The sequence below is a fragment of the Saccopteryx bilineata genome, chromosome 2, assembly GCF_036850765.1.
Source record: "Saccopteryx bilineata isolate mSacBil1 chromosome 2, mSacBil1_pri_phased_curated, whole genome shotgun sequence".
NCBI classification, from domain to species: domain Eukaryota; kingdom Metazoa; phylum Chordata; class Mammalia; order Chiroptera; family Emballonuridae; genus Saccopteryx; species Saccopteryx bilineata.
Window position 1 is genome coordinate 379,482,380 of NC_089491.1, and position 23,330 is coordinate 379,505,709.

Below are 23,330 nucleotides of genomic sequence, written 5' to 3' on the forward strand. Positions count from 1 at the left end.
TCTTAGCACACATTCCTACGTATCACCTCATGGTCCAGAAGTATTTCCTTATGATCAACCAAAACCAACCATTTTCTCTAATTTAATCTGCCAAGATTACAGAAGAACCACTTGGTATGTTCCTTACCCAACCCTTTACATGTTTGAGGAAACACTCAAGTCATTTTTATTCTGTTCTCTGAGTTAAACCACCATAAGTCCTTTACCTCTTACTCATAAAATTACTTTTCTATGAAACCTTTATTTCTAGATATTATAAATTACAACTTTAAGGTTATCAATAGATAACACTAAACTACAGAAATGAAAAGAGTCCAAATACAGATAATAAAACACATCTGAAGACCATATGGGATATAACCTAATAAAGCAAAAGTAATAAAATGTTAATGCAAAAAATGTAATTGCATAAATTATCTTGAGCCTAATTTTCTGCTTTCCTCTCATATTTTGGCTCTAAAAAAGAAAGAACCCTTAAATGAAGTTTATTAATTATACAGATATTCTTAATATTGCAAAGAACTAGACTTAAATGAACTGAAAGAGTAACTCTCTACATAACGAATTTTATTTTTTGTCATTTTTTAAAAATTAGTAGATAAAAATCTAAAACTCCTAAAGCTGCCTTATTTAAAGCTGCCTTTCAATGAAAATATATATCATCAGTTATTTACTTTAATCATCTAAAAAAATGTAGATGGGATTGCCTACAGACAAGAAAAATTAACACTGGAAGAAGTGACCCATTACAGTATTCAAATTCTGAAAATATCAAAATTCACTGTCAATTAAAAAACACACAATAAAGAGGCCTTTAACTGGCCTAGAGATATTTTTTTAAGTGATCTGAAAAATAGTGACAGAAAATATTTAGGCCTTTTCAACTATTAACTTTGCTATAAACTTTGCTATAAACCTAAAAATGGGTTTTCTTCTGTGTTGTGAAAATTCTCAATGTATCAGTAACATCATTAATAGACAGACCTTGCTTGTAAACTCTCCAATGTGAAGTCTGTTTTAGCCACTTATTCTTTTAAAATAAAAAATGTAAATAATGATATGACTTTCTCATACTTTCCATCTAGCAGTGTGTAAATTCTTATGACCAAGAAATAAGAAGTGTCCCCTTACAATAATAAATGTTTCAAGGTAAAGGCTTGAAGTTATTTTATTCGACAAAGATCGAATACCAAATTTAAAGAACACATAAACATTATATGAGAAACATAAACAGTAGAAAGATCCGAGTACAAGGCTCTACCTCAAATTTTAGTTGTCAAAAAATGTGATTTCAAAAAAAGGGGGTGGATTTTCATTCAAAGGAAGAGGGCAGAATCAGAAGAATATTTATTTATTTATTTTATTCATTTTGGGGAAGGGGAGAGAGAGAGAGAGAGAGAGAGAGAAGGGGGAGAGGAGCAGGAAGCATCAACTCCCATATGTGCCTTGACGAGGCAAGCCAGGGTTTTGAACCGGCAACCTGTGTTTCCAGGTTGACGCTTTATCCACTGCGCCACCACAGGTCAGGCCAGAAGAATCTTTAAATAGGTTAAAGTCATTGCCATTTAAATCTTGCCACTGTCTCCCACAATTCAAGGGAAAAGATATCTACTATAAATTCAAGAAGCTTGAGGGCAACAGATTTTCCTCCAAAGAATCAATAATAAATGGTTTTCTATCAGCTCTGTGTGCTAATGTTATATAATGATTCAAATTTATAAGTTATTATGAACAAAATAAAATAAGCTACTAAACCTTAGTTCTGCAATTCTGTTCACATTAAAAATAACCAAACACTATTTCATACCAAGAACCACTAAACCATTTGAATTCCTTGACCTATTTCCTTAAATATATTCCAAGAAAATTATTTAAAGAGGAAAATGTACAGGTATGAAATATATTCACTGCAATACGATTCACTACACTGGAAAAAATGTCCAACCAGGAAGAGAAGTTTCCGTTTTTTTTAAATTTACCAATATTTAATTTTACTGATTCATTCCTCATTCCACAAAGGATTTGAGATAGCTTACAAGAATATATAACAATTTATCATATATATATAAAATGTGGATCAAGGAAAAAATACAATTTAAATATGCTAATCAGGTAAGGTCCAAACCAGCTGTTATGGTTGCACTTCTAAGTTTGGTCCCAGTTTATGAGAAGCCAAGTAAAAAACGAAGTGGCCATTTCATAACTCTCATTAAAGAAGAAAAAAGTAGTTCCTCAGGGAAAACAGAATTGTTAGTAGATGGCGTAGCTTCTGGATGACGGGGATAGGCAGACACTTTTAAAAATGAATTATGGGCCTGACCTGTGGTGGCGCAGTGGATAAAGCGTCAACCTGGAAACACTGAGGTTGCAGGTTCAAAACCCTGGCTTGCCTGGTCAAGGCACATATGGGAGTTGATGCTTCCTGCTCTCCCCCTTCTCTCTTTCTCTCTCTCTCCCCCCCTAAAAATGAATAAATAAATAAATAAATAAAAATTTAAAAAAAAATAAACACCTAAAAAAAAAAAGAATCTTAAAAATGAATTATGGCCTGATCTGTGGTGGCGCAGTGGATGGAGACTCAACCCAGTCAAGGTACACATGAGGAGCAACTACAGGTTAATACTTCCCACTCCTCCCCACCCCTTCTTTCTCTCCTCTCTCTAAAAAAATCAATAAATAAAATCTTAAAAAAATTAATTATGGACTAGATACAGGCAATAATAATGTAATAACTAGTGCCCTGGCTGGTTGGCTAAGTGGTAGAGCGTCGGCCAAGCGTGTGAAAGTCCTGGGTTCAATTCCAGCCAGGGCACACAGGAGAAGTGCCCATCTGCTTCTCCCCCCTTCCTCCTCTCCTTCTTCTCTCTGTCTTTTTCTTCTCCTCCTGCAGCCAAGGCTCCACTGGAGCAAAGTTGGCCTGGGCACTGAGGATGGTTCCATGGCCTCCACCTCAGGCGCTAGAATGGCTCCGGTTGCAGCAGAGCAACGCCCCAGATAGGCAGAGCACTGCCCCCTGGAGGGCATGCCGGGTGGATCCCAGTCAGGTGCGTGCGGGAGTCAGTCTCTCTGCTTTCCCACTTCTCACTTCAGAAAAACATACACAGCCCTGGCCGGTTGGCTCAGCGGTAGAGTGTTGGCCTAGCGTGCGGAGGACCCGGGTTCGATTCCCGGCCAGGGCACACAGGAGAAGCGCCCATTTGCTTCTCCACTCCTCCGCCGCGCTTTCCTCTCTGTCTCTCTCTTCCCCTCCCGCAGCCAAGGCTCTATTGGAGCAAAGATGGCCCGGGCGCTGGGGATGGCTCTGTGGCCTCTGCCTCAGGCGCTAGAGTGGCTCTGGTCACAACATGGCGACGCCCAGGATGGGCAGAGCATCGCCCCCTGGTGGGCAGAGCATCGCCCCTGGTGGGCGTGCCGGGTGGATCCTGGTCGGGCGCATGTGGGAGTCTGTCTGACTGTCTCTCCCTGTTTCCAGCTTCAGAAAAATGAAAAAAAAAAAAAAAGAAAAAGAAAAACATACACATACACACACACACACACACTCACACACACACACACACAAAATAATAATGTAAAAACTATGTATGGTGTCAGATGGTGTCTAGACTTATTGGTGTCACTTATTGGGGTGATGACTCCGTAAGTTATATAAATGTCTACTCACTATGTTGTACACCTATTACTAATATAATATTGTATGTCAACTGTAATTCAAAAGTAAATATAGCCTACCAATAGTAGCACAGTGGATAGTGTTGACCTGGGATGCTGAGGTCCCAAGTTTGAAGCCCTGAGGTCCCCAGCTTGAGCATGGGCTCATCTGCCTTAAGCACAGAATGATCGGCTTGAGTGGTGAGATCATCAACATGATCCCATGGTTGCTGGCTTGAGCAAGGGGTCACTGACTCAGCTGGCACCCCCTGATCAAGGCACATATGAAAAAGTAATCAGCCTGACCAGGCGGTGGCACAGTGAGCATTGGACTGGGATGCCGAGGACCCAGGTTCGAGACCCTGAGGTTGGTAGCGCAGGCTCATCTGGTTTGAACAAAAGCTCACCAGCTTGGACCCAAGGTCGTTGGCTCGAGCAAGGGGTTACTCGGTCTGCTGAAGGCCCACGGTCAAGGCACATATGAGAAAGCAATCAATGAACAACTACGGTGTCGCAATGTGCAACAAAAAACTAGTGACTGATGCTTCTCATCTCTCCATTCCTGTCTGTCCCTGTCTATCCCTCTCTCTGACTCTCTCTGTAAAAAAAAAGAAAGAAAAACAAAAGAAAAAGTAATCAATGAGCAACTATGTGTTGATGCTTCTCATCACTCTTCCTTCTTGTCTGTCTCTCTTGCTAAAAAAAAAAAAGTAAATTAAAAAAGATTATAATAATAAAGAGTACACAAGAGAGAAAATAAGATAATGTTAAGAAAAAGATACAAAATTTATAAATATACTCCAACTGCACTGATATAAAAACAGGTTACATATAAAAAAAAGACAAAGGCCCTGGCCGGTTGGCTCAGTGGTAGAGCATCAGCCTGGCATGTGGGAGTCCCGGGTTCGATTCCCAGCCAGGGCGCACAGGAGAAGCACCCATCTGCTTCTCCACTCCTCCCCCTCTCATTCCTCTCTGTCTGTCTCTTCCCCTCCCGTAACCGGGGCTCCATTGGAACAGGGTTGGCCTGGGCGCTGGGGATGGCTCTGTGGCCTCTGCCTCAGGCGCTAGAATGGCTCTGGTTGCAACAGAGCAATGCCCCATATGGGCAGAGCATCGCCCCCTGGTGAGCGTGCCGGGTGGATCCCGGTTGTGCTCATGCGGGAGTCTGTCTGACTGCCTCCCCGTTTCCAACTTCAGAAAGATACAAAAAAAAAAAAAAGACAAAGAAAGTCATCTGCACAACCTCCCCAGTACCCCCCCTAAAATCTATGATTCCTCTGACTGCAATGATCATATCATAGATTCCTTTGCACCACAACCATACATTACTAGGCTAAATGTTGTGCATACAACGTAGTTGAATATTTTTAACTGTATCAAACTGTCTATATTCACTTGATTCATTTAAGATCTTTGGCTTATAAGACAGAGTACTCACTATTCTTAGTGCAACAGCACTGCTGATATAAAGCACTTTCTGATGAAGAACCCATTACTGCTACACTCTGAATGGCAAGGTTGACTGTCGATTCCTTACACAGTTGAAAAGCATCAACAGGTCTTTCTCAATCTACATCTTCCTTATTCCACTCCATATATATTTCAGATTCTTCATCAAGGCTCACAAGATGATAATTACTAACAGTGTTAGTGTTACTCCCAGATAAGAAATAATACACAGCCTTTTTGAAAAACTAAAAATATTTTCTTATACAGTACAAATTTTGAAAACAAAGCAACCAGAAATCTCCAAAATCAAACGTGACTACAGAATTTTTATGGATTCAACTTCTCAACACTGAAATCATATGACAACCTGATAGGTTCCATACCATCAAGGGCTATAAAGTGTGTCTTTTAATTCAGTTCCCATTTCTTAACATTTTCTTGCTTCTCAAATAGCAAGTAACTACAACCAAAATTTCCCCTTTTACATAGGAAGTAGTCTTCAAAGCAGAACTTGGATTTTTACTGTGGCTACTTTTTAAAAGAGACATGTGCGCTAAAACACATAAGTCAGAACTGACAGTCTTTTAAAATTAGAGATTCTAACACGTCACATAAACATGGACATTAGATAAGATACTGTTACCATATGGTACTCAAAAACTGGCACTAAACAGAAAACCCACCCCTCCTGTACTATAGGTATCATTATCAGTCATTTCTGTGGCCTTAAATAAATGCTTATTTAAAACTATGTGGCCCTGGCCGGTTGGCTCAGCGGTAGAGCGTCGGCCCGGCGTACGGGGGGACCCGGGTTCGATTCCTGGCCAGGGCACATAGGAGAAGCGCCCATTTGCTTCTCCACTCCCAACCCCTCCTTCCTCTCTGTCTCTCTCTTCCCCTCCCGCAGCCAAGGCTCCATTGGAGCAAAGATGGCCCGGGCGCTGGGGATGGCTCCTTGGCCTCTGCCCCAGGCACTAGAGTGGCTCTGGTCGCGGCAGAGCGACGCCCCGGAGGGGCAGAGCATCGCCTCCTGGTGGGCAGAGCGCCCGCCCCTGGTGGGCGTGCCGGGTGAATCCCGGTCAGGCGCATGCGGGAGTCTGTCTGACTGTCTCTCCCCGTTTCCAGCTTCAGAAAAATACAAAAAAAAAACAAAAAAAAACAAAAAAAAAAAACTATGTGTTAGGAACACTAAAAAAAATACACTTAACACTTAAAAAGTTAAAAATAGAAAAAACATTTAAAAGTTTTAAAAAATTATTTGGGTTATAGTAATTTTAACAGAAAGCACTACATATGCTTCAAAAAAAATTAACAGAATCTTAAATAGTTCAGATATTGTTTCCTAATATATAAAAATGAATTAATTAATATACTCTACCACACAACCAATTTAAATGTTTTCATCATTTAAAAAAATATATTCCCGCCTGACCTGTGGTGGCGCAGTGGATAAAGTGTCGACCTGGAAACACTGAGGTCGCCGGTTCAAAACCCTGGGCTTGCCTGGTCAAGGCACATATGGGAGTTGATGCTTCCTGCTCCTTTCTGTCTGTCTGTCTGTCTCTCTCTCCTCTCTAAAATGAATAAATAAAAAATATTTAAAAAAAAAAAAATATATATATATATATATATTCCCACCTGACCAGGCAGTGGTGCAGTGGATAAAGCATCATCCCAGGACACAGAGGACCCAGGTTCAAAACCCAAGACAACCGGCTTGAGCACGGGCTCATCTGGCTTGAGCATGGGCTCACCAGCTTGAGCACAGGGTCACTGGCTTGAGCGTGGGACCACAGATATAACCCCATGGTGGCTGGCTTGAGCCCAAGGTTCCTGGCTTGAGCAAGGAGTCACTGGCCCAGCTGTAGCCCCTGGGTTAAGGTACATATGAGAAAGCAATCAATGAACAACTAAAGTGCTGCAACGAAGAACTGATGCTTCTCATCTCTCTCCTGTCCTGTGTGTCCCTGTCTGTCCTTCTCTCTTTCTCTCTCTGTCTCTATCATGAATAAGTGAATGAAAAGAGGCTTTGACCCTGGCCAGATGCTCAATTGGTTAGACATAGGCATGGCCAACACTTTTTGCCCCCCGGCCAGACTAGAAAGAAAACTTTTTTCACAGGCCAGACAAAATATTAAATTTTAAAATGTTAACCCTGACCAGGCGGTGGTGCAGTGGATAGAGTGTCGGACTGGGATGCGGAAGACCCAGGTTCGAGACTCCGAGGTCGCTAGCTTGACCGTGGGCTTATCTGGTTTGAGCAAAAGCTCACCAGCTCGGACCCAAGCTCGTTGGCTCGAGCAAAGGGTTACTCAGTCTGCTGAAGGCCCGCGGTCAAGGCACATATGAGAAAGCAATCAATGAACAACCAAGGTGTTGCAACGAAAAACTGATAATTGATACTTCTCATCTATCTGTTCCCGTCTGCAATGTCTATCCCTCTCTCTGACTCTCTCTCTCTGTCTCTGGGAAAAAAAAAGTTAAATACAAAAACAATTTGTTTTAAGTAAACAAATTTTATTATGTAATCTGTTTATGAATAAATGTGAGTGAAAAAAATTTTAATATACAATATTATTTTAATAAAAATATAATTACATACCATATAAATATCCAAACTGTATCGCAATCAATCGAAACAATATTTAATTAATAGAATGAGCTTGAAGGGGTTATATCACAAATAAAACAATTATTTCATTTCACAAACAGCCTGGACACGTTTTCAGTTATCAACTGCAGCTGTTGTCTATGCTACAATGCCACTTGATTCAGCACACCTGACCACAAAAATAACGAATTGTTTGACCTTGGGTGCGCACTGGCGAACTCAGCCTAAAAGAATGTGGGTTTCACATCGCTGCTAAACGTCAAACAGTTCGTATTGAGTACAGAGGAGTACAAAAGTTGTAAATATTTATAATGGAATTTTTTTTTAAAAATTAAGAAGTATCGCTAATCCATTCGACCAATTATTGGAAGTTAACCCTAGATTAGTTACACGCGGAATTCTTTTCCGCGTATCACTATCTTCTTAAATATCTCGATTTCCAATAATCAAAGACACTTCCGCTTCTGAATAGCTGATATTTTAAGTAGCGGAGAACGTTAAAAATTTAATTGTGGGCCGCATAAACTCATTATGTGGGCCAGATCCGGCCCGCAGGCCGTATGTTGGCCATGCCTAGATTAGAGTGTCATCTGACACACCAACGTTGCAGGTCAATCCCTGGTCAAGTAACATACAAGATTCAACCAATGAATACATAAATAAGGGGAACAACAAAATGAATGTCTCTTTCTCACTCTCTCTCTCTCCCTCTTTCCTCTCTAAAATCAATGAATCTATATAATTATATATAATTATAAAGCATTCTATATTATATACAATTATATAAACGTATATAAAGTAAGGGGCTTTGATAACATAATTTGAGATTTGGGGGAGGAAAGCTAAGAGAGTATAATGTAAAAATACTCACACTGTTTTCCCTCCAAAATATTTTTTAGATGTTTAAATGTGGTAAAGACTAAGAAGAAAAAATTAAGATATAGTAAGATTTCATATTATACCCAGTGAAGGCTTAGAGAAAAACAGAACAGGAGGAAAACAGTCAAATGGAAAAAAGAGTGAAACTTCAAGGGATCAAAGGAGACAGGAGTACGGTCCAAAAGCATTCATAAAAGAAGGCTCCTTACTGCTCAGCTCATGCATGGGTCAAGAGATTTACTGTTACCAGTTTTGGTCATCTGAAGTGTCCTTTTTGATTAACCACAGTTTCAAATTCTTTAACTATTATTTAGACACCAAGATTTATTTCAAAATGAGATCTGAAACTCCTAGGGGGAGAGATTAATAACAAAAATAATGTTTTCAGAACAAATTTAGTTTAGACCATATCCAATACTTAAAGAATTTTCTCATCGCTTCTCTAGAGAATTACTCATTATTTTCAAAAGATACCCTTATATTTTGCCTGACCAGGCAGTGGCTCAGTGGATAGAGCATCGGATTGCGACATGGAGGACCCAGGTTCGAGACCCCGAGGTCGCCAGCTTGAGCGCAGCTCATTTGGATTAAGCAAGGCTCACCAGCTTGAGCCCAAGGTCACTGGCTCGAGCAAGGGGTCACTCGGTCTGCTGTAGCCCCCTGATCAAGGCACATATGAGAAATCAATCAATGAACAACTAATGAGCCACAACAAAGTTTTTTTTTTTCTTGTGGGAGAGACAGGGAGAGTCAAAGAGAGGGACGGATAGACAGGAAGGGAGAGAGATGAGAAACATCAATTCTTCGTTGTGGTTCCTTAGTTGTTCATTGATTGATTTCTCATATGTGCCTTGACCCGGGGGGGCTACAGCAGACCGAGTGATCCCTTGCTTGAGCCAGCGACCTTGGGCTCAAGCTGGTGAGCCTTGCTCAAACCAGATGAGTTCGCGCTCAAGCTAGCGACCTCGGGGTCTTGAACCTGCGTCCTCCACATCCCAGTCTGATGTTCTATCCACTGCACCACCGCCTGGTCAGGCTGCAACAAAGAATTGATGTTTCTCATCTCTCTCCCTTTCTGTCTGTCTGTCCCTATCTGTCCCCCTCTCTGACTCTCTCTATCTCTGCCACCAAAAAAAAATTAAAATAAAAAAAGATACCTCATTTTTAATAATTACTTTGAATTAAAATGGAAAATAGTCATCAGTCCTTTTTTTTTTTTTTTTTTTCTGAAGCTGGAAATGGGGAGAGACAGTCAGACAGAATTCCGCATGCGCCCGACCGGGATCCACCCGGCACGCCCACCAGGGGCGACGCTCTGCCCACCAGGGGCGTCGCTCTGCCACGACCAGAGCCACTCTAGCGCCTGGGGCAGAGGCCAAGGAGCCATCCCCAGCGCCCGGGCCATCTTTGCTCCAATGGAGCCTTGGCTGCGGGAGGGGAAGAGAGAGACAGAGAGGAAGGGGGGGGGGTGGAGAAGCAAATGGGCGCTTCTCCTATGTGCCTTGGCCGGGAATCGAACCCGGGTCCCCCGCACGCCAGGCCGACGCTCTACCGCTGAGCCAACCAGCCAGGGCCAGTAATCAGTCCTTTTGAGAGAAATGACTGAATGGCTTCCACAGAACATGACAATTCCCAGAAAGGCAGGTATGATTCACTGCACTGGGTAATATACCTTAATTAAGAGACTATTATATATATTTTATCTTTACTAGAAAGGAACAGAAAGTAGGCTTTTAAATTTTTAGTAATAAAAAAGATTAAATGTATATGAAAATTTTAATAATTCATTCCATTTGGTTACTTTTGTGAGAGAGAAAAAAAGCAGTATCTCCTTTGAACGTAAGAGAGATGTTAATGTACTTGAATGTCAAAAATGCCATTTCAAGTACAAGGTAATTCTTCCTTTAATAACTACCTTACCATAGAATCAGATTAATTAATGCATAAAAGAATTCTAGACAAGGAGTGTCTTTATTCCTTTATTTTTTTTACTGAATTTAGAGAGAGGAAAGGGAAGAAAGAAACATCAATTTTTTGCTCCCCTTACTTTTATATTCATTGGTTGATATTTCCTTCCATTGGTTTTTTGTTTTGTTTTGTTTTGAGAAAGAGAAAGAGAGAAAAACAGGAAGGGAGAGAGGTGAGAAGCATCTACACCTAGTTGCAGAACCTGACTTCTTTACTGATTACTTTCTCCTATGTGCCTTGACAGGGGTGTTCCAGCCAAACCAGCGACCTTGAGTTCAAGGCAGCGACTATGGGTCATGTCTATGATCCAGTGCTTAAGCCGGCAACCCTGCACTCAAGCTGGTGAGCCCACGCTCAAGCAGGCAACCTCAGAGTTTCAAACTTGGGTCTTCTGCGTCCCAAGCCAATGCTCTAGCCACTGCACCGCTGCCTGGTCAGGCTGGTTGCTTCTTTCATGTATCATGACTAGGGATCAAACCTGCAACCTCAGCGTATCAGGACAACACTCCAACCACTGAGCTACCTGGCCAAGCCAGAGTGTCTTCCTAATTAAGAAGACAAGTTCCATCATGGCCAGCTAGTTCAGTTGGTTAGAGCATTGACCTCAAACACCAACACTGCAGGTTCGATCCCCAGTCAGAGCCCATAGAGGAAACGACCGATGAATACAGAACTAAGTAGAACAAAAAATGAATGCTTCTCGCTCTCTTTCACATTCAATCAGTAAAAAAAGAAAAGTTCCGCCTGATCAGGCGATGGCACAGTGGATAGAGTGTCGGACTGGGACACGGAGGACCCAGGTTTGAAACCCTGAGGTTGCCAGCTTGAGCGTGGGCTCATCTGATGTGTGCAAGGCTCACCAGCTTGAGCCCAAGGTCGCTGGCTCGAGCAAGGGGGTCTCTTGGTCTGCTGTAGCCCCCCGGTCAAGGCACATATGAAAAAGCAATCAATGAACAACTAAGATGCCCAACAAAAAATTGATGCTTCTCATCTCTCTCCCTTCCTGTCTGTCCCTATCTGTCCCTCTCTCTGACTCTGTCTCTGTCACACACAAAAAAAGGAAAAAAAAAGTTCCTTCTCCTTCTCCAAAACCTGGTACTCTTCAGAAATCAAGAGGAAAATTTTAAAATAATGAGAGGTCAGTTCTGTCAACTGTGCTATTAGTGTTGGTTCTAAAATACTACATAATAACTGTTATAAAAACACAATTAAGTTAGGATTAAAATATCTCTAAGAGTTAATTTTTCTTCTTTGAATAGAAAATGCTCAACTCTTGGCCCTGGCCGGTTGGCTCAGTGGTAGAGCGTCGGCCTGGCATGCAGGAGTCCCAGGTTTGATTCTCGGTCAGGGCACACAGGAGAAGTGACCATCTGCTTCTCCACCATTCCCCCTCTCCTTCCTCTCTGTCTCTCTCTTCCCTGCCCATAGCCAAGGCTCCATTGGAGCAAAGTTGGCCCAGGCGCTGAGGATGGCTCTGTGGCCTCTGCCTCAGGCGCTAGAATGGCTCTGGTTGCAACAGAGCGACGCCCCAGGTGGGCAGAGGATCGCCCCTGGTGGGCGTGCCGGGTGGATCCCGGTCAGGCACATGCAGGAGTCTGTCTGACTGTCTCCCTTTTTCCAACTTTAGAAAAATACAAAAAAAAAAAAAATGCTCAACTCTTAAAATATATAAAAAACTTTTTATTGTAATGAGATGAGCAGTACTCACAGTAATGAGTGCAGGAATGTATTTGTTAGTGTATGTACTGTGTAGTCCACCATATAGCTTTCTAACACCTCAAATTTCTACAGTAAAATCACAGAAGTCATTCAACGTATTCAGCATCAACTAAGGAAGGGACATGAGTCTAGGTATCTATCAGTCTAACCATACAAAGACATGACACATGGCTTATTCTACTTGGCTTCTGTTACCAAACATCCATAAGCTCCCTTCTATGACATCTGATTAACAGCCATGTGAGTTCTCCTTGAATTCTAGAATGCCTGAACTCCAGATTCCCAGTGACAGGCTCTCCCAGAGTTCTAGAGGGAGCAATCAGTTATCACACTCACTCAAAGCCAGGCAGTGAAGGTTATTCATCCTGAATGCCAGTCCTTTAACAGGAGGTGTCACCACGTACCGTTAACGGGTGACGTGGGAAGGGTAACCGCGGGCCACCTCTTGCTCCCTAAGATTCTGAAAGTTTACAATGCTGATGGAAAGCTGGAGAGCACTCTGTCTGCCCTGAATCGGACCTGAAAACAGGCCACGAAGTCGCTCCTCGTTTCTTTTCCTAATTTTTACTTAATTAGGGCAAATTTCATTAGCCAAAAAAGGAAAATCATCCTTGAGGTTTGAAACAGTGATTATTTTTAAATCAAGAATAATATATGAAATCATATTAAAAATGAAATGGCCTGACCAGGCTATGGCGCAGTGGATAGAGCGTCGGACTGGGATGCAGAGGACCCAGGTTCGAGACCCCGAGGTCACCAGCTTGAGCACGGGCTCATCTGGCTTGAGCGAAAGCTCACTAGCTTGGACCCAAGATCACTGGCTCGAGCAAGGGGTTACTTGGTCTGCTGAAGGCTCACGGTCAAGGCACATATGAGAAAGCAATCAATGAACAACTAAGGTCTTGCAATGAAAAACTGATAATTGATGCTTCTCATCTCTCTCCATTCCTGTCTGTCTGTCCCCTGTCTATCCCTCTCTCTGACTCTCTCTGTCTCTGTAAAAAACAAACAAAAAAACAAAAATTAAATGATTCTGAAAAATGACAATCTGCTCCCCTAAATGCCCTCAGTTTTCTACTACAAAGGGACCAAAAAAGAGAAGTCAGTCATTTTTTTAAACATATATCAAAGGTAGAATTTCTCTTACATTTTTAAGTCTCAAAACAATACAAAATCCAATGAGACTTTGTGTAGTTGATCAAAGTAGAAGAAATGATCTGCATGCACACACCCCAGAATCCTGCATAGTGGAGATGGCATGGCGTTAGCTACAAACAAAGGCTGAGAGCTAAATTGAAGAAGAGAGTCTTACAGGCATTTCTGATTTAGCCATTTCTGCAGACATGAGTGCCACGTGAAATGCAAACAAAAAAGAACTCAACCTAGCTACCAGGTCTCACTCTTGAGTCTGGGCTGACAATTCCAAGCATGTATTTGGAACCCTAGTCAAATGTCAGGATGAGTCACTGCCCTATTAGAGCCCACTTGGTAATGTGTACTTATGAAGGGAGGTATTTTTACTTACTCTGGTCAGCATAGTTTTTTGCTTTGAGTTCTAGTTGCCTTGTTTGAGATTCTAAAGATTCCACTCGGGTCTGTAAATCCTTTTTTTCCTGTTCTTGAGAGTCTTCAAATTCAATGAATTTCTAATAAAAGAAATATTTATTATTTTCATTAGAGACATAAAACTTTTTTAACATTATCAACTCCTATGTTTATTGGTATCAAGTATCACAATTAGGCATTAACTACTCAAAAAGATCTCAGAATCATAATAAGCTTAGGTTGATTTTTAAGTTTTTCTATAGAAATTAAGTTTTAAAACCTCCAAATACAGAAGAAAAAGCTGACAAAATATATAAAAAAATTTGTTTATATAAGTATTTTTGCTTCATATAATAGACATTTCAAAGGAAATACATATAACCTACCCCCAAAATATATATAAATCCCTTTACTAGTTAGTATACTTACATATTTGTCTGAGTTCAAGACACAATTTTTTTAATATATATTTTTTATTTATTCATTTTAGAGAGGAAAGAGAGTGAGAGTGAGAGAGAGAGAGAGAGAAGAGGGAGGAGAAGCATGAAGCATCAACTCCCATATGTGCCTTCACCAGGCAAGCCCAGGGTTTCGAACCGGCAAACTAAGTGTTCCAGGTCAACACTTTATCCAATGCACCACCACAGATCAAGCCAAAACACAATTTTTTACGTAATATAATACATAACATGTACAACAATCAGAGAACAAAAGATAATGAAACAGCAATAAATATTAAATAATTGAATGATTAGTGGACAGTCTTCTAAATTACCCGAACCATAGAATTTAAATGCCTAAGAAAAAGAGCATGGTGCTAGAAATCTCTCAACCAAATTTAATTTACTGAAACTGTTCTCAAGATGGTTGTCTTTGAATATACACATCGAATCTCAGCTGTCATCTTAACCAGTATCATCTGACAACTGATCATCACTCCTTAAAACATTTTTCCTTTTGGCTTTCAAGACTTTTCCTTTTATCCTCTACTTTACTGGCTGCTCATTCTTGGTCTTTTTTGTTAGTTCTTCCTCTTCTCCCCTATTCTTAACATTGACAAGCTCACTCCTTGGATAACATTTTCTCTTTGTTGTTTACTCCTATTTCCTGGAGGTCTCATCCAGTTTCATGGCTTTAAATACTAACTATTGCATTTTTCGCTCCATAAGATGCACTCCCCCCCCCCCCGCCCAAAGTGGAGGGGAAAATGCTCGTGCATCTTATGGAGCGAAAAATGCGGTATTTTATTTTTATTTATTTATTTATTTATTTATTGGGTATTTTTCCGAAGCTGGAAACGGGAAGGCAGTCAGACAGACTACCGCATGCGCCCGACTGGGATCCACTGGGCATGCCCACCAGGGGGCGATGCTCTGCTGCAACCAGAGCCATTCTAATGCCTGAGGCGGAGGCCACAGAGCCATCCTCATTGCCCAGGCCAACTTTGCTCCAATGGAGCCTTGGCTGTGGGAGGGGAAGAGAGAGACAGAGAGGAAGGAGAGGGGGAGGGGTGAAGAAGCAGATGGGTGCTTCTCCTGTGTGCCCTGGCTGGGAATTGAACCTGGGACTCCTACACTCCAGGCCAACACTCTACCACTGAGCCAACCGGCCAGGGCCTTATTAAATATTTCAACACACCATTTGGTTCTTTGTGTGTGTGTGTGTGTGTGTGTGCGCGCGCGCGGGCGGGAGGGTATTCAGACAGACAGACTCCCGCATGCGCCCAACCAGGATCCACCTGGCATGCCCACCAAGGGGCGATGCTCAGCCCCTCTGGGGCATCGCTCCGCTGCAATTGGAGCCATTCTAGTGCCTGCAGGGGAGGCCATGGAACCGTCCTCAGTGACCAGGCCAACTTTGCTCCAATGGAGCCTTGGAGCCTTGGCTGTGGGAAGGGGAAAAGAAAGAGAGAAAGGAGAGGGGAAAGGGTGGAGAAGCAGATGGGCACTTTTCCTATGTGCCCTGGCTGGGAATAGAACCCCCGGGACTTCCACACACTGAGCCAATGCTCTACCGCTAAGCCAACAGGCCAGAACCAGAATATTTTTCTTATTTTCCTCCTTAAAACCCTAGATGTGTCTTGCCTGACGAGGAGGTGGCACAGTGGATAGACAGTCAGACTGGGGACACGGCAGACCCAGGTTCAAATCCCCGAGGTCACTAGCTTGAGCACAGGCTCATCTGGTGTGAGCAAGGCTCACCAGCTTGAGCCCAAGGTCGCTGGCTCAAGCAAGGGGTCACTCTGTCTGCTGTAGCCCCCCAGTGAAGGCATATATGAAAAAGCAATCAATGAACAACTAAGGTGCCATAATGAAGAATTGGTGCTTCTCATCTCTCTCCCTTCCTGTCTGTCTGTCCCTATCTCCTATCTGTCCCTCTCTCTGACTGTCACTGTCATAAAAAAAACAAAACAAAAGAAAACCCAGATGTGTCTTATGGTCAGGTGCGTCTTATGGAGCAAAAAATACAGTATATACAACCTCCAAATTTCTAGCCCAATCTCTAGTTCAGTAATGAATTCCAGGTTTGTACATCCAGCTGCTTACTGGACAACTTTATTTGAATGTCTAATAAGCATCTTTTATACTTGACATGTTAATGTTTGCTCCTCCTGGTCTTACCTAGCTCATTACCTTACTGGTCAGTGTGTCAGGCCCAAAACTTTGGAGTCAGCTTTGACTTTTCTCTTTTCTAATACCTCATATCCAATTCATCAGCAAGTCTACCTTCAGATCCAACCACTTTTCCTCATCTCCACCCCATCCTGGTCTGTGCCACCATTCATTATTTATTGGCTGATTAATTCAATAACAGTAGCCTCATAACTGGTTTCCTTCCACCTTTGCCCCTCTACAGTGCAGTCTAAATACAATTGTTAGGGTGACCCTTTAAAAAGGAAGGTAAATCAAACAAACAACAAAATGTAAGACAGAACAGTTTATCCCTATACTCAAAATCTTTTGATTGCTTACATTCTCCCAAAGTCCTCACCATAGCCTCCAAGAACGAATACAATCTACCCTCCTCTGACTTGCTTGACATCCTCTAGTACTCTTCCTCCTCCTCTTCCGCACGCCTTCCTTCACAGGCTGATTCAAGCCTCCCTGCAGTTCCTCCGACACTCCAAACCTCTGCACTTGCTTCCTACTACCTGGAATTCTCTTCCTCCAGATATCTAAATGGCTCACTCCTCCTCACCTCCTCAATGTCTTTGTTCAAATGTCACCCTTTTTCCTAAGACTTTCTTTGCCCATCAGATTATAAACTGCACTACGCACTCCCTAATCTCCCTGTTTTTTTAATCTATGGTACTTATCCTCATCTAAAATACTATATAGATTTTAGTAATTTATCTTATTATTGGCCTTGCCTCACTAAAATGTAGACCTCTTAAAAGGAGGGATTTTTGGTTTTGTTTGCTGTTGTATAACCAGAACAAAGAATGATGATGGCACATAACAGGTGATAAAATATTTGTTGGAAAAAAAAGAAAAATAAAACCCTTAGTATAAAAAATTGGAAACCCATATAGAAAAATGTAGAGTTCACAAAAAAAACTTAGATATCACTAAATACACCTTTTCTTTTTCTTTCATTTTTAAGATTTTATTTATTGATTTTACAGAGAGAAGAGAGAGAGGGGTGGGGGAGCGAGAAGTACCAAGTCAGCTGTTTCACTTTAGTTGTCCACTGATTGCTTGTCATATAGGCCTTGATCTGGCGGGCCCAGGGCTCCATCTGGCAACTCTGGCATTCCAGATCGACACTCTATCCACTGCGCCAGCACAGGCCAGGCCAGTGCACCTTAGTTTTAATACGAATTTCTTTGTCCAACTGTCCTGAAACTTTCCAGTCACTGCAGTGGACTTTGTTACTGTCTGTGCACGTCTTCTTTTGAGAAACTTCTCCTGTTTCACCCTAATTCTTTTCAGTTCAGGCTTTTGAACTGGTGAGGGCTCCATCTTCTTATAGGTGGGCACATGGCTTCTACCAGACTGGTCAGAGTCCTCGCAGGGACAGCTGACAGTTATTAGAAGAATACAACATACCTCCTCTTCCTCTAAAAACACAAACTCTAAGAACCTAAAAGGCTTAAGCTGCAGACAGCCATCGATTCCCAATATATGAAAACAGCAGCCTGACCAGGCGGTGGTGGCACAGTAGATAGAGCATTGACCTGGGATGCTGAGGACCCAGGTTCAAAACTCCAAGGTCACAGGCTTGAGCACAGGGTCACCGGCCTGAGTATGGGATCATAGACATGACCCCATGGTCACTGTCTTAAGCAAGGGGTCACTTGCTCGACTGGGCCCAATCAAGGCACAAATGAGAAGCAATCAATGAACAACTAAAAAAAAGAAAGAGCCCTGGCCAGTTAGCTCAGTGGTAGAGCGTTGACCTGGCGTGCAGAAGTCCGGGGTTCGATTCCCGGCCAGGGCACACAGGAGAAGTGCCCATCTGCTTCTCCACCCCCCCCCTCTTTTCTCTCTGTCTCTCTCTTCCCCTCCCGCAGCCAAGGCTCCATTGGAGCAAAGTTGGCCCGGGTGCTGAGGATGGCTCTGTGGCCTCTGCCTCAGGCGCTAGAATGGCTCTGGTTGCGGCAGAGTGACGCCCCAAGATGGGCAGCGCATCGCCCCCTGGTGGGCATGCTGGGTGGATCCCAGTCAGGCACATGCGGGAGTCTGACTGTCTCCCCTTTCCAACTTCAGAAAAATACAAGAAAAAGAAAGAAGAAAGAAAGAAAGAAAGAAAGAAAGAAAGAAAGAAAGAAAGAAAGAAAGAAAGAAAGAGCAGCATGCCTGAGAATAGTGCCAATATAAAGGAAAACATAAAACTATAAGATACCATTTGAGTCCTAGATTCAGTGTCCTAGAGCCAGTATTCCCAGCTTTTTTTTTTTCAGTTACATAAACCAATAAATTCTTATTTTATTTACGCTTATTTGAGTGAGTTTCTATCATAAGACACTGAAAGCATCCTAATATAATCCTCTACTTTTTTTTTTTTGCATTTTTCTGAAGCTGGAAACAGGGAGAGACAGTCAGACAGACTCCCGCATGCACCCGACCGGGATCCGCACGGCACACCCACCAGGGGCGATGCTCTGCCCACCAGAGGGCAATGCTCTGCCCATCCCGGGCGTCACCATGTTGCAACCAGAGCCACTCTAGCACCTGAGGCAGAGGCCACAGAGCCATCCCCAGCGCCCGGGCCATCTTTGCTCCAATGGAGCCTTGGCTGTGGGAGGGGAAGAGAGAGACGGAGAGGAAGTCGCGGCAGAGGGGTGGAGGAGCAAATGGGCGCTTCTCCTGTGTGCCCTGGCCGGAAATCGAACCCGGGTCCTCCGCACGCTAGGCCGACGCTCTACTGCTGAGCCAACCGGCCAGGGCCTATAATCCTCTACTTTTACTCAAGAGACAAGAGACAAGTTAACTTATATCATTAACCAATGTTTTCCTTATCTTTGAAGCTTGAAATGTACAACCTCTCAAACATTGGTTCTTTTTTTTTTTTTTTAAGATTTTATTTATTCATTTTAGAGAGGGGGAGAAGGAGAGGGGGGGGATGGGGCAGGAAGCATCAACTCCCATATGTGCCTTGACTGGACAAGCCCAGGGTTTTAAAACAGCAACCTCAGTGTTCCAGATCGATGCTTTATCCACTGTGTCACCACAGGTCAGGCCATTGGTTCTTTTTTTAAAATTAAATTTATTGAGGTAATATTGGTTAATAACATTATATAAATTTCAGATATACAACCTTATAACATCTGTATACTCTGTTGTGTACTCAAACACCTGAGGTCTAGTCTACTTCTGTCACCATGTTTGACCCTCTTTACACTCTTCATCTTCCCCCATTTCTCTTCCCTCTGGTAACCACCATTCTACTGTCTGTATCCATGTGTTTGGGAAGGGGGCGGTGTTCAATTGTTGCTTCTGTTTCATATCCCACATGTGAATGAAATCATATAGTTCTTGTCCTTTTCCATCTGACTTATTTCACTTAAATAATACTGTCAAGACCCATCCACATTGTTATAAATGGCAATATTTCATCTTTTTATGGCTAAATAGTATTCCACTTTGTATATATACCACATCTTTTTTATCTAATCATCCATCAAAGGATATTTAGGTTGAAACACTAGTTCTTAAAAATGTGGGGGTCCAGAGACCCATTTGGAAATTTAATACATTAGTGAACCATGTTTCCCTGGAAAATAATGCCCTCACTCACCCCAAATTATGCCTGTCCTTTTCAGGGACTCAGAGACCCCTTAAGGCCTTCCACAAACTCCCCATTTAGTACCTCTGACCTATACTTTCCTATGAAAATATTCTATATTTGTGAGGCTTCATAGAAGCCTCAAACAAGCACTATTTTTCTAGAATATTAATCCAAAGATGACTATATATAGAAGAAACAATAGTTATTATAAACATAATAAAAGAGATCACCTGACCAGGTGGTGGCGCAGTGGATACAGAGTCAGACTGGGATGCGGGGGACCCAGGTTCGAGACCCCGAGGTCACTAGCTTAAGCGCGGGCTCATCTGGTTTGAGCAAAGCTCACCAACTTGAGCCCAAGGTCGCTGGCTTGAGCAAGGGGTTACTTGGTCTGCTAAAGGCCCACGGTCAAGGCACATATGAGAAAGCAATCAATGAACAACTAAGGTGTCGCAAAGAAAAACTGATGATTGATGCTTCTCATCTCTCTCCGTTCCTGTCTGTCCCTAATTATCCCTCTCTCTGACTCTCTGTCTCTGTAAAAAAAAAAAAAAGAGAGAGACAAATTTGACAAATCTTTCAAACAAATCATTTAAGAAATGTCTATGAGGCCTGACCTGTGGTGGCGCAGTGGATAAAGCACTGACCTGGAAATGCTGAGGTCGCCGGTTCAAAACCCTGGGCTTGCCTGGTCAAAGCACATATGGGAGTTGATGCTTCCAGCTCCTCCCCCCTGTCTCTCTCTCCTCTCTCTCTCTCTCTCTCTCTCTCTCCTCTCTAAAAAATGGATAAATAAAAAAAAAATTGTTTAAAAAAAAAAAGAAATGTCTATGAGTACTTAAAATGTGCCAAGCATAAGGAACATGACTGAGTACACACTATCCCTGCCTTCCAAGGTGTCACTGGCTACAAACTGAATGCTGGCAGATAATATAAAGAATATAGTGAGCAGAAAAGAGACAACTATATGTTGCTAAAAAAGTATGAATAATTTATTTCAACATTTTTACCTGGAGATATAAGCGAAGACAAGTATTAATAAGAAAATGCAATTAGCCTGACCGGGCGGTGGCACAGTGGATAGAGCATCAGACTGGGATGCAGAGGACCCAGGTTCGAGACTCGGAGGTCACCAGTTCGCGCGCAGGCTTATCTGGTTTGAGCAAGGCTCATCAGCTTGAGCCCAAGATCGCTGGCTCGAGCAAGGGGTCACTCAGTCTGCAGCAGCCCCCCCCCCATCAAGGCACATATGAGAAAGCAATCAATGAACAACTAAGATGCTGTAACGAAAAATTGATGCTTCTCATCTCTCTCCCTTCCTGTCTGTCCCTCTCTCTGTCTCTGTCACTAAATAAGTAAATAAATAAATAAATAAAATTAAAATGCTTTAAAAAAAGAATTTTAAAGAAAATGCAATTATTTTTTGGTTTGCTTTAAAGACACTGCTCCTTTGGCTAACTGAACTGCTTTATCTGGGTAAGCAAGCAGAAATTCTTTATTAGGCTTCTGTGCTATAAATAAAATGTTGTGTTAAAGGACACAGAGGAAATGTTTACACTTGAAATGTTATGCTACTAAACTAACAAAAAGCTCTACCACTAACGGGGTGGGCTGGCATGCAGAATGGGTGAATGTGGTCAAAGGGTACAAAATCCAGTTAGAAGGTAAGTCTGGGGCTGTAATGTACAGCAGCACGAAGACTACAGTTAACAATACTACTAAATTGTGTATGTGAAAGATGCTAAGAAAGTAGATATAAAAGTTCTCATCACAAAAAATAAAATTTGTAACTATAGGAAGTGATGAATGTGTTAACTAACCTTATTGTGATCATCATTTTAATATATATATATCAAATTATTATATTGTACATTATATATCTTAAATTTGTACAATGTTATATATCAATTACTTTTTAATAAAGCCCATCCAAGAACTGTCACACAATTTTGGGGGTGGGGAATCTCTCTTCCTTTTGCCATATTTACCTAAGGTTAATAATATAGATACAAGGCCTCAGTAGTCGTAATAAAATGCACACAATTTTGAAGCTTGAAACACCTAGATAGGTGTAAGTAATGCTTGCAGAGTAAGCATACAGTAGTGGCTGTGGAACACTTATGAATTATTCATGCCCTTCTGTAGCCAAACTGGGTCGCCAAGAAACAAAGCAGACACAAAACTGTGTGTCTGGATGATGTTTCTTCTCTCTCAGAAAAGTATTCTGAATAGGCAGAATAGTGCGATTTAAGGTGATTTTATCTGTTTTTAATAGCCATATCCTTAAGTACTTTAAAATTGCTGTTTTTTTTAAGAATAAATGCGGATTATTCACATATTATAAATAATAAAGGAAAGGGGGAAATATAAACTACAACTCTATACCTCTTTAAAGGCAGCCTAAGAGCTACACATGAACCTTAATTCATTTGCATTTCACCTTAGAAAAGTTTGACATCTCAAGCATTAACATTATCATTTATCATTATACCGAAAATGATTATTGGTGTTTTTCTAAATACAGTTAATCAAAATAAAACTCTGAAATGGGATACTGAGGGAGGGGAAAATCATGTGAAGGGATAATTCCATCTTAACTCCATACAATTTACGCTATCCACCATGACGTCAGACATGCTGGAGCTGAAGCCTGAAACACAGGAGTGATATGTTTCAGGACTACCACACAGAAGTGGAGATCAATTCCAAAAAGCCCAGAGAGAGACTATACAGATAGGCTCATTTTAGAGACTTCAGTTCTTTCCTGTATTTTAAAGGTATTTACAACAGTTCCCAATACAATTAGGTTTTCTTTTGTTACTATAATTTGCATACAACAGTATTTTTAGGCAAAAGGAACAGGATGTTGGAGGTTGCTCTAGACAGAAACATTCTGAAGAAGAAAAAAAGTAAATGAATGCTCATAAGAAGCCTGTGGGTGTTCATAAATAATTTAATGTGACTTAACTTCTTGCCAGTGGCTTAACTTGAATAAAGTTGGACACCCTTTATTATATTTGGCAAATGATGAGATTAAGGTGATAACAAACACAAGGCAGGAAAGGGGCAGTTTTTCAAATTATGAAACAATCCTTTACCTGGAAAATTCAGGTTACTCCCTACCCACAGCCAGAGCACAGGAGAGCTTGTCCTATCCCTCCAGTGTATTGGTGTCACCCCCAGCCCCCACCCGTCTTTCTCCATCTTTATGTCCCTCTTTCACACACATACACTTTCTGAAAAACTACTGAGCAGAGGATGGAGCCTATCAATAGGC

At 41.9% G+C, this 23,330-nt stretch overlaps 1 protein-coding gene across 3 annotated transcripts in view; it reads right to left on the reverse strand.

Moving 5' to 3' along the window:
* SPAG9 (sperm associated antigen 9) overlaps nucleotides 1-23,330 on the reverse strand; it is a 142,407-nt gene that overhangs the window by 96,961 nt on the left and 22,116 nt on the right. For all 3 annotated transcript variants that reach the window (XM_066263977.1, XM_066263975.1, XM_066263976.1), the window contains exon 2: nucleotides 13,803-13,923. In XM_066263977.1, the coding sequence (XP_066120074.1) occupies nucleotides 13,803-13,923 (121 nt within the window). The remainder of the gene's footprint in view (nucleotides 1-13,802; nucleotides 13,924-23,330) is intronic.